Source organism: Scyliorhinus canicula, chromosome 12 (assembly GCF_902713615.1).
Source record: "Scyliorhinus canicula chromosome 12, sScyCan1.1, whole genome shotgun sequence".
Taxonomy (NCBI): domain Eukaryota; kingdom Metazoa; phylum Chordata; class Chondrichthyes; order Carcharhiniformes; family Scyliorhinidae; genus Scyliorhinus; species Scyliorhinus canicula.
Genome location: NC_052157.1, coordinates 5,861,866 through 5,876,872, shown reverse-complemented (window position 1 = coordinate 5,876,872; position 15,007 = coordinate 5,861,866). Strand labels below are relative to the sequence as shown.

General features: G+C 48.0%; 1 protein-coding gene across 1 annotated transcript in view; it reads left to right on the top strand.

Annotated features, from left to right (window-relative positions):
- The window catches only part of LOC119974820 (A disintegrin and metalloproteinase with thrombospondin motifs 7-like), a 194,993-nt gene that overhangs the window by 130,500 nt on the left and 49,486 nt on the right, over positions 1-15,007 (top strand). Inside the window, exons 16-21 of the mRNA XM_038814090.1 lie at positions 791-917; positions 2,116-2,329; positions 3,914-6,433; positions 8,080-8,232; positions 13,531-13,704; positions 14,210-14,356. Coding sequence (XP_038670018.1) covers positions 791-917; positions 2,116-2,329; positions 3,914-6,433; positions 8,080-8,232; positions 13,531-13,704; positions 14,210-14,356 — 3,335 coding nt within the window. The remainder of the gene's footprint in view (positions 1-790; positions 918-2,115; positions 2,330-3,913; positions 6,434-8,079; positions 8,233-13,530; positions 13,705-14,209; positions 14,357-15,007) is intronic.

Below are 15,007 nucleotides of genomic sequence, written 5' to 3'. Positions count from 1 at the left end.
TCTCAAAGAGGAGAGCAGCCGGGGCGACTTGTGGCGCAGTGGTTAGCACTGGAACTGTGGCGCTGAGGACCCAGGTTCAATCCCAGCCCCGGATCACTGTCCGTGTGGAGTTTGCACATTTTCCCTGTGTCTGCGTGGGTCTTACCCCCCCCCCCCCCCCCCCCCCCCCCACCCCACACACAACCCACAGATGTGCAGGGCAAGTCAATTGGCTCTTAATTATCCCTTAATTGGAAAACATTTAAGGAAGAGTGTTTTTGTAATGTTTCTATGATAACCAGTATTTACAGAGACAATTACAGACAGAATGAACCTTGCACCAACTCCTCCTTGCTCGCTCCCCTCCGAGGTGAGACAGCCCCACGCCCTCCTCTCCTTTCTCACCAGCCTTCAGCTGTGCATGTAAACCCTTCCACATGATTTCACAGCTCCCCCCACACAGAAAGTTACTATGGACACCAGTGTGAGAATCAGCGATATAAATTGGGCAAATCAAAAGCTGAAACCTCGGGAGTGTCAGCCCAAGTACTGGGACACTATCAATTACCTGGTAATTTCTGTAACTCCCTGGAGGGGAGTGGAGGGTGCGGTTGCTTCATTATTCCTACTAACTGATTGTTCCACTGTACCGATAACAAAATACCAGGTGGCTAATTACAGGTATCCCCTCTGAGTGATTTGTTCAAGTGTGCAGTGCTTTGCAAACGCTCAATGTCTAACTTGCCGAAGCACATTTCTTCCAGGGTTATCGTGTCTGGAATGACCTTGTGTTTTGTTCTGTTGCTGACAGGGGTCCAGAGACAGATTGTGCACTGTCTGGAGAAGATTGCGGGAATCGTCGAAGAACAATACTGCGAGCTCATAACGCGGCCTGACGATAGGCAGAGGAGTTGTCACCCAGAGCCATGCCCAGCCCGGTCAGTATCCAATCGAGGAGGGCAATGGTTCCTCAGAAATTGCCCCTTGAGCCTTCATCCGTAACTTTTAGTCGGTGTACAGTGGCTCCCGACCTTGATCCTGTTCAAATCACTTGCTGGCTTCCCCCCGCCATCCCTGTCATCTCCTCAGTCTCTTCACCATCTCTACCCTCCTCTCATTTTGACCAGTTGCGCATCCCCGAGTTTATTTGCCCCACAACGAGGGACCATGCCGTCAGCTGCCTGGACCCTCAGCTCAGGAAGCCCCCTCCCCTAAACCTCTCCATCTCTCTCTGCCGCATTGTCTAAGATGCTCCTTATAACCTACCTCATTGACCAAACCTGTGGTCCCAGCCTAACATTTTCTCTTGTGACTCAGGTTTTGTTTGCTGCCACCCTGTTCAGCTTGTTGGAATATTTTGCAAAACTAAAGGTGCTACGTGAACGCAAGTTGTTGTTGTTTGAGCACTATAATAGTTTCCTTAGAAGAATCTTACAGGCTAGAAGGAGGCCATTCAGCCCACTGTCCTTGTGCAGGCTCTTTGAAAGAACCGTCCACTGTAGCCCTTCACAAAAAACATTGCACCGCACCCTTCGGAGTGATGTCTGGCCTCCTACCCCCCCCCCCCCCCCCCCCCCCCCCCCCCCATGGAGCTGGTTGGAGTAAGACCAGTGCCGGATCAGAGCATCCTCTGCCTGGAATGGAAACCGGGGTTCTACTTACACCATAGCTTCCCTATCTCCATATTAAGCCAAGCCCATTGCCTGATCCAGGTAGCTGCCTCAGACACCCAGTAGGAGGCAGCATTGCCGAGTGTCAAGCGGGGCAGGCAGGCGACCGAGCCCAGTCAGGCCCGGAACGAGTGATCGAAATCCAAACCACCCTCCCCCTCTCACAATTTGTGGGAAAATGGGGCTAAAATCCACAATTGCTGACTCAGACGAGAGTGCTGGGGTAACGTCGGTGCTGCGTTGGTGAAAAGTCCGCATTTGGATCCGTGCGCGCCCAAGGGTTGAGCTCTCACTACCAGGAGAGCGAGGTAGGAACATAAACTCCCGCCCTGGCCAGAGTCTGCAAACAGTAAGAAGCGAGTGAGCGTCAGCTGTTTTCTGGTGATGCCCCCCACCGCCCCCCCCCCCCCCCCCCCCCCGCGAGCTGACTTTTTCTTAGCTCTGAGGGTTCTCTTTATTTTCACAGGTGGTGGGTGGGAGAGTGGCAGACCTGCTCATCGTCCTGCGGGGAAACGGGGATCATGAAGAGGACCGCCCTGTGCATCCAGAGTGTGGGACTGGACGAGCAGCGAGCTCTGCCAGCCTTCACCTGCCAGCACATGCCCAAGCCCGAAGACGCCAGCCCCTGCAACAGGGAGATGCCCTGCCCGTCGGACTGGAGCACGGACAGCTGGTCAGAGGTAAGAGAGAAAGAGAGAGAGAGAGAGTCAGAGGTCAAAGGTCAGGGCAATCCTCCCAAGGCAGGAGGCTTTTTAAAAAGACATAGGTAATGATTGACAAGCAATTAGTTCAACAAGGAAATGTCTGTCTTGAGCTACACGAATCTGGTTTCAGTTAGCTCTCCGCCTCACTGACCTGACCCTTTAAGCTTTGACTTGTACAAGCCTCATAAATGTTGTGCTCCTGAAACCTTAGAAGCTCTTGTTGCTTTTTCTTAAAGGGACCGTCTCACTGGTTGCCAGCCCTTTAAAAGAATCATAACAAAGAAAAGTAGTTTAAAAAAAAAAAAATTTAGAGTGCCCAATTCTTTTTTTCCCAATTAAGGGGCAATTTAGCGTGGCCAATTCCCCTCCCCTTCACATCTTTGGGTTGTGGGGGCGAGACCCTCGCAGGCACAGGGGGGGGGGGGGGGGGGACGTGCAAACTCCACACGGACAGTGATCCGGGATCGAACTCAGGTCCTCGGCGCCCTGGGGCAGCAGTGCTAACCACTGCGCCACCGTGCTGCCCAAAGAAAAGTAGTTTCAATGCACTGTGCTTTATTTCGTTGGGCTGAATTTTATTTCTCCACTCTCGGTGTGTAGGGCCAGCTTTTGATGCCCATCCCGAGATTCCTAGTTAGTGGGCAGTAGTGATGCTACAGTCCAGGAAGTGGAGATGACTCCGGAATGCTGCAGTGCTTTGATAGAACAAAGTCACCATTTCAGGGAGCGGAGAGAGTCAGCCACAATGGGACTGGAGTCATTTGGAGGCCCGGATCCAATCAGGACAGGAGATTTCCCTCCCTAAAAGAGGCATTAGTGACCCAGTTGTTTTTTTATTTGTCTCTGCGCCGTTCCAATTTCAGTTTGTGCGCTGCCAAAGCGGACTCGCAGTTGGGGTTTTTAACGCTAAAGAGAGATAAACCCAGCTGGCCTGGCAGCGTCTGGGGAGAGAGGAACAGAGTTGACGTTTTGAGTCCGGGTGACTGGATTTTTTTCATGACAGTTCAACGCCACCATGGTCACTTTTAGTAAAAATAACTTTTTTTTATTTCCCGCTGTTTAAAAGTAAATTCAAACAATCACAGGTGGGATTTGAACTTGTGCAGCCTGGGCTGTTGGGCCAGGCCCCAGGATTACTGGACCAGAGGGCGGCATGCGGCGCAGTGGTTAGCACTGGGACTGCGGCGCTGGGGACCCAGGTTTGATCCCAGCCCCGGGTCACTGTCCGTGTGGAGTTTGCACATTCTCCCCGTGTCTGCGTGGGTCTCACCCCCACAACCCAAAGATGTGCAGAGTAGGTGGATTGGCCACGCTAAATTGCCCCTTAATTGGGAAAACATGAATTGTGTACTCTAAACATTAATTTTTTAAAAAGAAATGCACACAAAACTTAAACGAGAATATTGCCGTCCATTCATTCCCAGTGAATTGTTCGAAACAAGCTTTATTTTTTTCCTGCAGAGTTTTCTATTCCTATATTTTTCCACTCTGAATGTGGCTGATAAATGATAACCTTTGCTGAATGTGTCACATCTCAGTTTTATCGTTTGTCTTTTCCAGTGCCCTGTAACCTGTGGGGAAGGAGTAAGAAGGCGAAATGTGCAGTGTCTGAACAACACCAACATGACATGCAGTTTTGAGACGAAGCCCGCTGCGAAAGACCCATGCCACCTGAAACCTTGCCCCCTGCACAGGACTGGTTTCACACCGCACGACTGGTCAGGGAGTGGCGGATCAAGCAGGGAACTCTACAACGAAGTGGGTTTCACTCTGAACTTTGACCCCAGCAAGACAGTTCAAGAGGACAATTTAAATCAAATTGCTAACATCCCCAACCCTCGTCCACCCAGTCTCAAAACAGTGACATCCCAGCCACATCCACCTGAAGATAAGATAAACAACCATATCGTTGAAGATTATTTCACTGTTGAGAGCAGCAAGGATGAAAATTCCGCAAAGACAAAAGTCTTTGTGGACGATTTTTACTACGATTATAACTTCATAAATTTCCATGAAGACCTTGACTATGACCCAGAGGATAGGCTTGACGTTGAAGAGGAAGAGAAGACAAGTGAGGACATTGAACATGAAGAAGAACATTCAGAAATAAATAATATTTTGAACAATGTTTGGGGGAATATACCGGACCAAAGCAAGAATAGGACTTCAGATGATTGGCAAGGGTCCATTGGATTGGAGAAGATTCATTCAGAACCCACAGCTGATGAAAAGCCCGACAGTCAGGATGAGATAGAAACAAAGTATACTCCGATTATAAATTCGACCTCAGAAGGAAACTCAAAGGATATTCGGCTGAGCGAGGAGCATCCTACTGTGCATGTTCGAGTGACAGAGGTTACGCCAAGTGTATTGCATGACACCGACAGTGAAGATAGTGAAGAGGAACTGTACGAGGAAGATGAGTTGCTGCCCGTTCGAAATACAACAATGCACAATGTTATGGAAATTATATATCCAGGTTTTTCATCAAGTGAAGATCAGAGCAGTATTCATGATATGATTGGAAGCCACAGTCCTCATTACCACAGCGTCCCATCAATCATAATGACTACCTCATCACCAGATAACAATATAAACATTCCCAATACTTCAGAAACCTGGAGGCAGGAGCTTCCTATGGTCAAGCAGAACATTGATGAGGCCAGCACGAGTGATCGTGGTGCAAGCAATAGTGAGCAGGATGGTCAACATCATGTAGACGCTGAAGGTTACACACATCCTTCTGACAGCGAACTGGAAAGAAACCTCGAACCAAATGAGAGTATGGACAAAAACATGAATACAAATCTACTGGAAGAAGAAGGAAGAGTGCAGAAGGATGAGGTTATCACCGAGAAAGCTCAGCTCCCTAGCAGCACACTCAGTAATAATTCTAAACTAAGTAATGTGGATGATAATCAATACACACATCATGACATCGGTGATAAAAATCCAGATGTTACTGTTAATAAAAACCTTAACTACTGGGGAAACCTCGGCAGTCTCCCCTCCATCACTGTATCTCCAAAACCTTCAGTCTTCATTGACCCAAATGACGTTCCTGCTTCGGAAGTGATACATTGGTCTGCGGAGCAAGGACAAACTTTGCCAAGCACACCGGATTGGCAAAGTTTGAGCAATCCTTCGGAGTTGCCAGGGAATGCTATCCTGCCCGGAGAACCTGAGTATCATAATACCCGGAATGTGCACTCACACCATTATTCCCCTTCGACGCAGACCTCTTTGGTTCTGACGCCAGCTTTATCCACATCGCTGGCATTGGCATCCCCGGAGACCGGTCATCCACCGGGTGTATCAACATCTCCAGCGACGTTTGCAGCTCTGCCAAATCTGGACTCTCAGCCTGAAGCACGAAGCCCAGCTGAGGCAATCCAATCGAACCATTTTCAGCCAGTTATGGTAACTCCCTCTGGCCATTCAGTTATGGTAACCCCCTCTGGCCGTTCATTTGTCCAGACTGTGAGTCCTCAGATTAGGCTCTCAACTGGAAGGGCACAGACACCAGCAAATCTACATCAAGGGAGGACAAGATCGGCGTCATCCTCAAATTCTGTGGAAGGGAGCTCCAGGGGAGAGCATAAATGGACCTCTTCTGTTAAAGCCATCACTAGTCCTATCCTGTCAGCAGCTGTAACACCAAGACCTACCTCACATTTAACTACACCCAGGACCCGACAATCAGACACTGCAGTCCCGGTGGGCAGTCCTCGGACTGGCATCTTTGTGCCACCCGAGACAATTTCAGCCATTCATCCCAATGTAGACGCGAAGGAAACGGCAGCAACCGTTTCAACGAGGTTAAATTCGGATGTAAAAATTGGTAAGACTGATCCAGACGACACTGATTCAGAAATCAGGAATGATTCCCAAAGAACCACCATGAGCAGCTGGCCAGTGACCGCTACTGGAATGCATCTGCCTACTGTCTCCGGACACAAGCCCTTGGCAAAGTCAAGTTTGGAAGTACAGACAGCTTTAGCAAGTTCGGTGATAGAAACAGTCACAAACCCAATCTCTGAGGAATCCAGTGCCTACTGGGTGATTGGAAACTGGAGCGAGGCAAGTATCAGAGTTAACTCAGAAAGCAGCAACGTTCAGAATGTTTTATTAATCAAGGAATCAACTTAGAAATAAAGGAGAGGCCTGAGGCTGAGAAAAGTGGACAGAGTTTCAAGGTGAGTTGGCAGTAGTCAGCACAATGGCAGCGACAGACACTGGAAAGGTTAGGGAGGAGGTGAAACAAAAAGGCTACCAGACATGAAACGTGATTGGAGTGAGGTCGTGACCACCAAGCAGGGTCACCTGTCACATTAAAGGTAAGCGAACGAGGCGCGGGTCCCGGAGGATGGCCAGTTGCCAAAAGTGGGGGATGGGAAAAGAAGTTTGAAAAACACTGAGTTAAATAATTCCCTTCCATCGTCCTCCTCCCACCTTCGTCCAGACTGCGCCTACTACTGGCTCCGTCCACCATTGCACCAGTCTGGAGCGATGGTGCAGCCCTGGAGTACCCATTTTCTGCCCACCGCTCTCAGGTACTGAGGCTGAGAGCATAAAATGGGCCGGGACTTCCTTACAAAGTAAAAAAAATTTAGAGCCAGACTTTTCAAAAATTTTATTCGGGAACCAGATCATTCAAGGGGTGGTGAAAGTTTGGAACTCTCTTCCACAAATTGATGCCTGATCAATTATTAAATTATAAAACTGTGAATGATAGAGGTTGGGTATTAATGGATGCGGGACAACGGCAGGTGTAATAAGCAGCCATGATCTCAACGAGTGGGCAGCACGGTGGCACAGTGGTTAGCACTGCTGCCTCACGGCGCCGTGGTACCAGGTTCGATCCCGGCCCTGGGTCACTGCCCGTGTGGAGTTTGCATATTCTCCCCGTGTCTGCGTCGGTCTCACCCCCACAACCCAAAGATGTGCAGGGTAGGTGGATTGGCCACGCTAAATTGCCCCTTAATTGGAAAAAATTAATTGGGTCCTCTAAATTTATTTTTTTAAATGATCTCAACGAGTGACGGAAAGTCGAGGGGTGCAAATAACATCTTCCCAATATAGAAAAAACTATCTCTCTGTCTGCACTTAAACAAGACATTTCACCGCTTAATGTTTCAGCAGATTGCCATCACTGCCTCTTTCGTAGAATCATAGAATTTACAGTGCAGAAGGAGGCCATTCGGCCCATCGAGTCTGCACCGGCCCTTGGAAAGAGCACCCTACTTAAGCCCACAGCTCCACCCAATCCCTGTAACCCAGTAACTCCCACCTAACCTTTTTGGACACGAAGGGCAGTATAGCGTGGCCAATCCACGTAACCTGCACATCAGGAGCACCACGCAGACACGGGGAGAACGCGCAGACTCCGCACAGACAGTGACCCAAGCCGGGAATCGAATCTGGGATCCTGGAGCTGTGAAGCAACAGTGCTAACCACTGTGCTACCTTGCCACCCACACAAGTTCACCATCTCATATACCCTTCTGTAAACACAAACCTGTTTCTTTCAGCGTAAGTTTTCTAAACTCGCGAGCTGCCAGCAAAATCTAGCCTTACACCTCACCCTTTGCAAACTTTTCAAACAAACGTCATCCTTCCAGAAATACTCTTTAACGCAGAAGCAAAGGGAACAGTCGTTTCAAATGGTTTTCAGGGACGTAACTGGTTTGAATGGAATACAATAACTGTTTCATTGTGTTGTACAGTGCTCCACGACATGTGGAATGGGAGCAATCTGGAGAACAGTGCATTGCAGCACGGGCTCAGACAACAACTGCAACAGGACCAAAAAACCAGTTCCAGCTCGCAGATGCTACATCAGACCCTGCTCAGCCTGGCGTGTGGGCAACTGGACCAAAGTAAGTCCCTCAAATCACTTCAGCAACTCCATCTTAATGGAAAATGCAAGATGAGATATTTTATACAATGGACCAATTGACACCCATTGAATTAATCCAGCATCACAATCCCATTGGGGCAAATTGCTTGACTTGTTTATTGGAGCTGCTGGTTTGAAAAACAGTGAAGGATTCCAGGTCTTAATTAATTACATTTTGCTATTATTTATGTTATTGCATTCCTCCGCGGCACCATTCTATGGTTTATGGTTCTTCGTTAATTGCCCCTTATGGACAGGGGGGGTGCGTAGTTAAACATTTAAAAAGTGAGATTGATAAGGGTATTAAGGGTTACGGAATCAAGTGGAGTTGATGTGCAGATCCCTCATGATGTGACAGAATGATGTAACAGAATGATGGAACAGGATGAGGGAATTTACAAATACACTACCGCAGTCTAACTCTCTCTACCTCACCCGCCTGGGGGTATCTTATGACTTCACTGACAATTCCGAGCAAATCTGTGTTTGTTCACCTCGCACTTTAAGCTGAGGAGGCTGCATCTCCCTCTGGCAAAGCAAGACCTCTGAAACATAGACCAAGCTTAATTAGCTGTCAGTTTTGGCAGCTTCATCTCTTCACCATTCCCACAGGAGCCCTTGTAATACGCACACATCAGACTAGTTACTGGTTTATTTGGCTGTTCCATTTTATCCGTATTATGAATTCAGGCCCTATTGTACCTTTCCTAATTGCGAATGATGTCGCTTCAGTTTCACAAAGCTATTGTCCCCCCCGCCCCCTTGCAGAGTTTCAACTCCAGATACCGGAAGCTTTCCACAACCTCATTCATTTAAATAGCTAAACTTCACTATCCAGTCTTCATTGCCTATTTGACTGAGGGGGAGCAGACTCCAGCCCTGTCCAGCCTTGTCCAGCCCTGTCCAGCAGACCCCAGCCCTGTCCAGCAGACTCCAGCCCTGTCCAGCCTTGTCCAGCAGACTCCAGCCCTGTCCAGCAGACTCCAGCCCTGTCCAGCAGACTCCAGCCCTGTCCAGCAGACTCCAGCCCTATCCAGCAGACTCCAGCCCTCTCCAGCAGACCCCAGCCCTCTCCAGCAGACTCCAGCCCTCTCCAGCAGACTCCAGCCCTTAACAGCAGACTCCAGCCCTGTCCAGCAGACTCCAGCCCTGTCCAGCAGACTCCAGCCCTGTCCAGCTCTCTCAAGATGCCCACACCCATGTGGGTGTTACTGGATGTAGAAGGTTACTGGATGAGGAGTTGGAAGCCTGATTAGTTGGTTCCTAATTGGGGCTGGTTTAGCACAGTGGGCTAAACTGCTGGCTTGTAATGCAGAACAATGCCAGCAGCGCGGGTTCAATTCCCGCACCGGCCTCCCTGAACAGGCGCCAGAATGTGGCGACTAGGGGCTTTTCACAGTAACTTCATTGAAGCCCACGTGTGACAATAAGCGATTATTATTATTGTGATGATATGCATCACTGTAAATACACAAGGGGTTAATGTAAATACACATAGACTAGCTAGACACTAAAGGGAGCACCAGAGACATAACACACTAACATTCAACCAATAGGTCAGTAAGATAGGACACGACCAATGGGCATTCACGACACACACGGAGGTGACACTACCACAGGGGGGCATTACACCAACCCATATAAAAGGACACAGCACACATGATCTTCCTCTTTCCAGTGGAGACTCTCAGTGAGTACACAGGGTTGATTTGAAAAACATCACACCCACCACGTGGATTGTAGCAGACTGGTTCGTCAGTCTGAGTAGCTATAGCAGGATTAACAGGAGGGTCGAATCCAAGTAGGAGAATCGTTAACAGTTTAATAAACGTGTTAAAGCTATCTCCAAGTCTGAACCTTCCTTTGTCAGAGTGCACGTCAAGGAAGCAGCTTATGCTACGCCAAGAGCATAACAAAAGAATTATTATTAATTAATTCAGGAGCACTGACATTGATTGCCAATTGCGAGCCCTCTTGCAGCTGAACAGCGTGTTTGCCGGGGTGTTTTTCGGTGGCTGTAGTGCTGAGAAACACACCACTATCAAACGGCACTTTGCTGGTTCCTGTAGCTTTGGGGAGTTTCTCTCTGCCGAGGCCGTACTTAGATCCTCGCAGATCGGGGGGGGGGGGGCATTTTGGAAGGCTGCCGGACATAGTGAAGGAACGGCTGATATATTTATATAAGTTAGGGGTGGTGGGTGTGTTGCAGGTGGGGGGGGGCGATCCCTTGCATCTTCCAGCCCTCGTCCTTCCCCGTGGTGAAGGAGCCTTGGCAAGTTGTTGTGATGCAGTTTGTAGATAGTACACACTGGTGGTGGAGGGTGTGAATGGTTAAAGTGATGAATGGGACACTGTATGGCATCCGGCCACAGATAATCCTTTTCAATCTTGATCCAGAAACTCCTGACCTGCATGGGTTTCATTGCGCAGAAGAAAACTGTATTATGGAATGTCATTAATTTTTCATTCTCATCACGTGGGTGTTTTAATTATGGCCTGCTCCTCCCATACTCTGACCTTAATCCTTTCATTCTCTGCTTGGCTTCATACCACCGCAGATGTGACAGACGGGAAGTAGCCTCTTGTCCGCTCTCGGATGGTCCAGGGAACAACATCAGGGCCTGTGCAGGAGTTACTGTCCTCTCCCACCTTCCCTACTCCACCCTGGAGTGATACATAACCTTTGTCCAGCTCCACTGTGACTGAGCGGAGAGAACTCAAACTCAAAATTGCTACGAATGAACTAATGCCCCTCCAATTCACTCCCATTGTGTAAAGTTACAACAGACCAAACTTCCCCGATGAATTTCTGATCGAACTTTTTAAATAAACATTTAAACACAAATCTTCATTCTTCAAACATAAACTATTCCCGAAATATTTGTACAAAACACTCTGTGCAGTGTCAGCTTCTGCCAAATCTAATTATAGCTGCTTAAAAAAAACCTCTTGCGATAAGGTTTTGCTATATGGTTTCCATGCAAGGACCCAGATAATAACTACATGGAAAAAAAGCGAGGGGAAATATCTGAAAATTGACTGCTCGCACTCACAGTTACACAGACCGTGCTCCAACAGGGGTGTTTCCCAGGAGTTTCATTATCTGTCTGTTTGGATTTCTATCTTGTAAATCTTTGGCTCAATGTTAGTTATTGCATTCTGCAATTACTGTTCAAAGCTTTCTCCTCTAGAATGTCTTACTTTTTATTGTTCTGATCATTTGAATCGTCACGCCAGCCAACCTTAGTAATTTTTGCTATCTACCGTTCCCAAAATGAGGGAAGTTATTATGATATATTTTAGCTGGAGTTTAGAACCGGGTATCGAGGCCTTGGAGAGGGTGCAGAGTTTTACTAGAATGGCGATCGAGGGACTTTAGTTTTGTAGAGAGATGGCAGCACGGTGGCGCAGTGGGTTAGCCCTGCTGCCTCACGGCGCCGAGGTCCCAGGTTCGTTCCCGGCTTTGGGTCACTGTCCGTGGGGAGTTTGCACATTCTCCCCGTGTCTGCGTGGGTTTCGCCCCCACAACCCAATGATGTGCAGGATAGGTGGATTGGCCACGTTAAATTGACCCTTAATTGGAAAACATGATTTGGGTACTCTAAATTTTTTTTTAAAAAGTTTTGCAGAGAGACTGGAGAAGTTGGAATATTTCTCCTTAGAGCAGAAGGAGTGATTTAAAACATGGCGCCAAGCTTAAATGGAACGAATAGTATTTAAAAATACGCTTTTATGTGGATGTGGAGGCTTTAGAGAGGGTGCCGAAGAGATTTACCAGGATGTTGCCTGGTATGGAGGGCATTAGCTATGAGGAGAGGTAGAATAAACTCGGTCTGTTCTCACTGGAATGACGGAGGTTGAGGGGCGACCTGATAGAGGTCTACAAAATTATGAGGGGCATTGACAGAGTGGATAGTCAGAGGCTTTTTTCCAGGGTAGAGGGGTCAATTACTAGGGGGCATAGGTTTAAGGTGCGAGGGGCAAGGTTTAGAGGAGATGTAGGAGGCAAGTTTTTACTCGCTGCCGAAGGAGGTGGTGGAAGCAGGGACGATAGTGACATTTAAGGGGCATCTTGACAAATACATGAACAGGATGGGAATAGAGGGATACGGGCTCCGGAAGTGTAGAAGATTTTAGTTTAGACGGGCAGCATGGTCGGCACAAGCTTGGAGGGCCGAAGGGCCTGTTCCTGTGCTGTACTTTTCTTTGTTCTTTGTTCTATAGCGGCAGCCAGAGCCTATATCGTCTTAGAATAATAGAATCATAGAGTCCCTACAATGCAGTGTCTGCACTGACCCTTTGAAAGACCACCCTACCCCAGCCTATCCCTCGCCCTTTAATCTCACCCTAAGGGCCAATTTATCATGTCCAATCCACCTAACCTGCACATCTTTGGATTGTGGGAGGAAACCGGAGCACCCGGAGGAAACTCACGCAGACACGGGGAGAACGTGCAGACTCCACACAGACAGTGACCCAAAGCTGGAATTGAACCCGAGTCCCTGCGCTGTGAGGTAGCAGCGCTAACCACAGTGCCATCGTGCCTCCCAATTTGTGAAGCTTGTGTAAGGATTCCCCAGATAACTCTGAAACTGAACCCAGCAGAATGGTTGCTGAACACAATGAAAACATTCATAAGCTTGAAAAACAATTGGAAAATAAGAGAGTAAACAAATATTTGAATTAAATTGTGAAACACGTGGAAATTATGTTTAAGGAGAGAACGGATAGCATGTGAACAAATACCGTACTGTAAATAGGTTTGGGTTAAGATTTGGAGAGGCGGTAGAGAATAAAGATGTTTGGCATAGCAAGGATTAATGTGAGACTGGCGAACAGTATGATGTAGAGAGTCACATGGTAATGGACTGAGTGCAGTAGTAGTCGACAGAAGCCAGATTGGGGATAATACTTATTCAGGGCTGTACACTGGAGGTAGTCATGTGTTAACAATAAACATTAATATTCAACCAACAAGCCTTTGTGAGACACAGAACGAACCTTTACAATATATTTATATGGATATTATATATTTATACTTGAGGTGCTATGGGGAAAAAGTAGGAGAGTGGAACTAATTGGGATTCTTTCAAAGAAACATCATAGGCATGATGGCCTAAATCGCCTCCTAGTGTGCTGTATATCTTTAATACACCTCAACATGCTGAACTCTGATTCAAATCCTTATCACCCCTGACACAGTACTTACTGCTGCAACGTTTTGAAAATCCCGTTTTTGAGCTGCATGTTGATAGGCTGTTGATTACCGCCCCCCCAGTGCTCCAGGAATTGTGGTGGTGGTGTGAAGATTCGAGATGTCCAGTGCATTGACACCAGGGACAGAAGACACCTGAGGCCCTTTCACTGCCAGTCCGTCCTCCACAAGCCCCCGCCCAGTCTCGCCTGCAATTCCAAGCAATGTATGGACTGGTACGTGTCTGCATGGGGAGAGGTAAGTCACTTAAAAAGAAAGAAAGACTTACATTTCTATAGCACCTTTCACGGCCACCGGACATTCCACAGCTCTTTACAGGCTACACAGGACTTTGCTGACGTGTGGTCACAACCTACTTGAGGAAATATGGCAGCCAATTCACACACAGTAGGATCCCACAATCAGTAAAATGATAATTACCAGGCAACCTGTTTTGGTGAGATTGGTAAAGTGGGTGTTCCAGTGCAAATCTGTCATTGTCTGATGGAACAGGTTCAAAAGGCTGCCCCTCTTCCTAATGTTCCTAATTCCCAGGGAATGCAGGTAATTTGAAAGTAAAATGCCAGCATCTGTGTGTTTGGAAGGTTCATTGAGATGAAGCGTGATCGATTCCCCTGAAGTCAGAGTTAAGGCACGGGGTTGGGGACTGTGTAACAATGGAAAGGGCTTTCCTTTTCTGGCTATTAGCTTTGCTGTTTCTGGTATGTTTTTATAAAATAGTTTTGCTCTGTCGGTTTTGTAGTGCTCTAAGGCCTGTGATGGAGGAGAGCAAGAAAGACTGGTCATGTGTCCAGAACACGGACGCTGTGATGGAATGTTCCGGATGAACAGCACGAGGATGTGTAACATCCAGCCCTGTACTAAATGGATGAAGGGCTCGTGGGGACGGGTGAGTTCTGGAGCTCAGGTGGACTGAAGGGAATTAAACTTCCCGATGTTAATACTGACCCACACACGGAGATCCCCTGTAAATACTGACCCACACACGGAGATCCCATGTAAATACTGACCCACACATGGAGATCCCCTGTAAATACTGACCCACACACGGAGATCCCCTGTAAATACTGACCCACACACGGAGATCCCATGTAAATACTGACCCACACACGGTGATCCCCTGTGAATACTGACCCACACACGGAGATCCCCTGTAAATACTGACACACACTCCCCGGGGACCCCCCAGTAAATACTGACACTCCCCAGAGACACCCCTGTAAATACTGACACATTTCCCGAGATCCCCTGTAAATACTGACACACTCCCCGGGGACCCCCTGTAAATACTTTTTTTTTTATAAATTTAGATTACCCAATTATTTTTTCTATTAAGGGGCAATTTAGAGTGGCCAATCCACCTACTCTGCACATTTTTGGGTTGTGTGGGCGAAACCCACGCAGACACGGGGAGAATGTGCAAACTCCACACAGACAGTGACCCAGAGCCGGGATCGAACCTGGGACCTCAGCGCCGTGAGGCGGTTGTGCTAACCACTAGGCCACCATGCTGCCCTCCCCCCCCCCTGTAAATACTGAC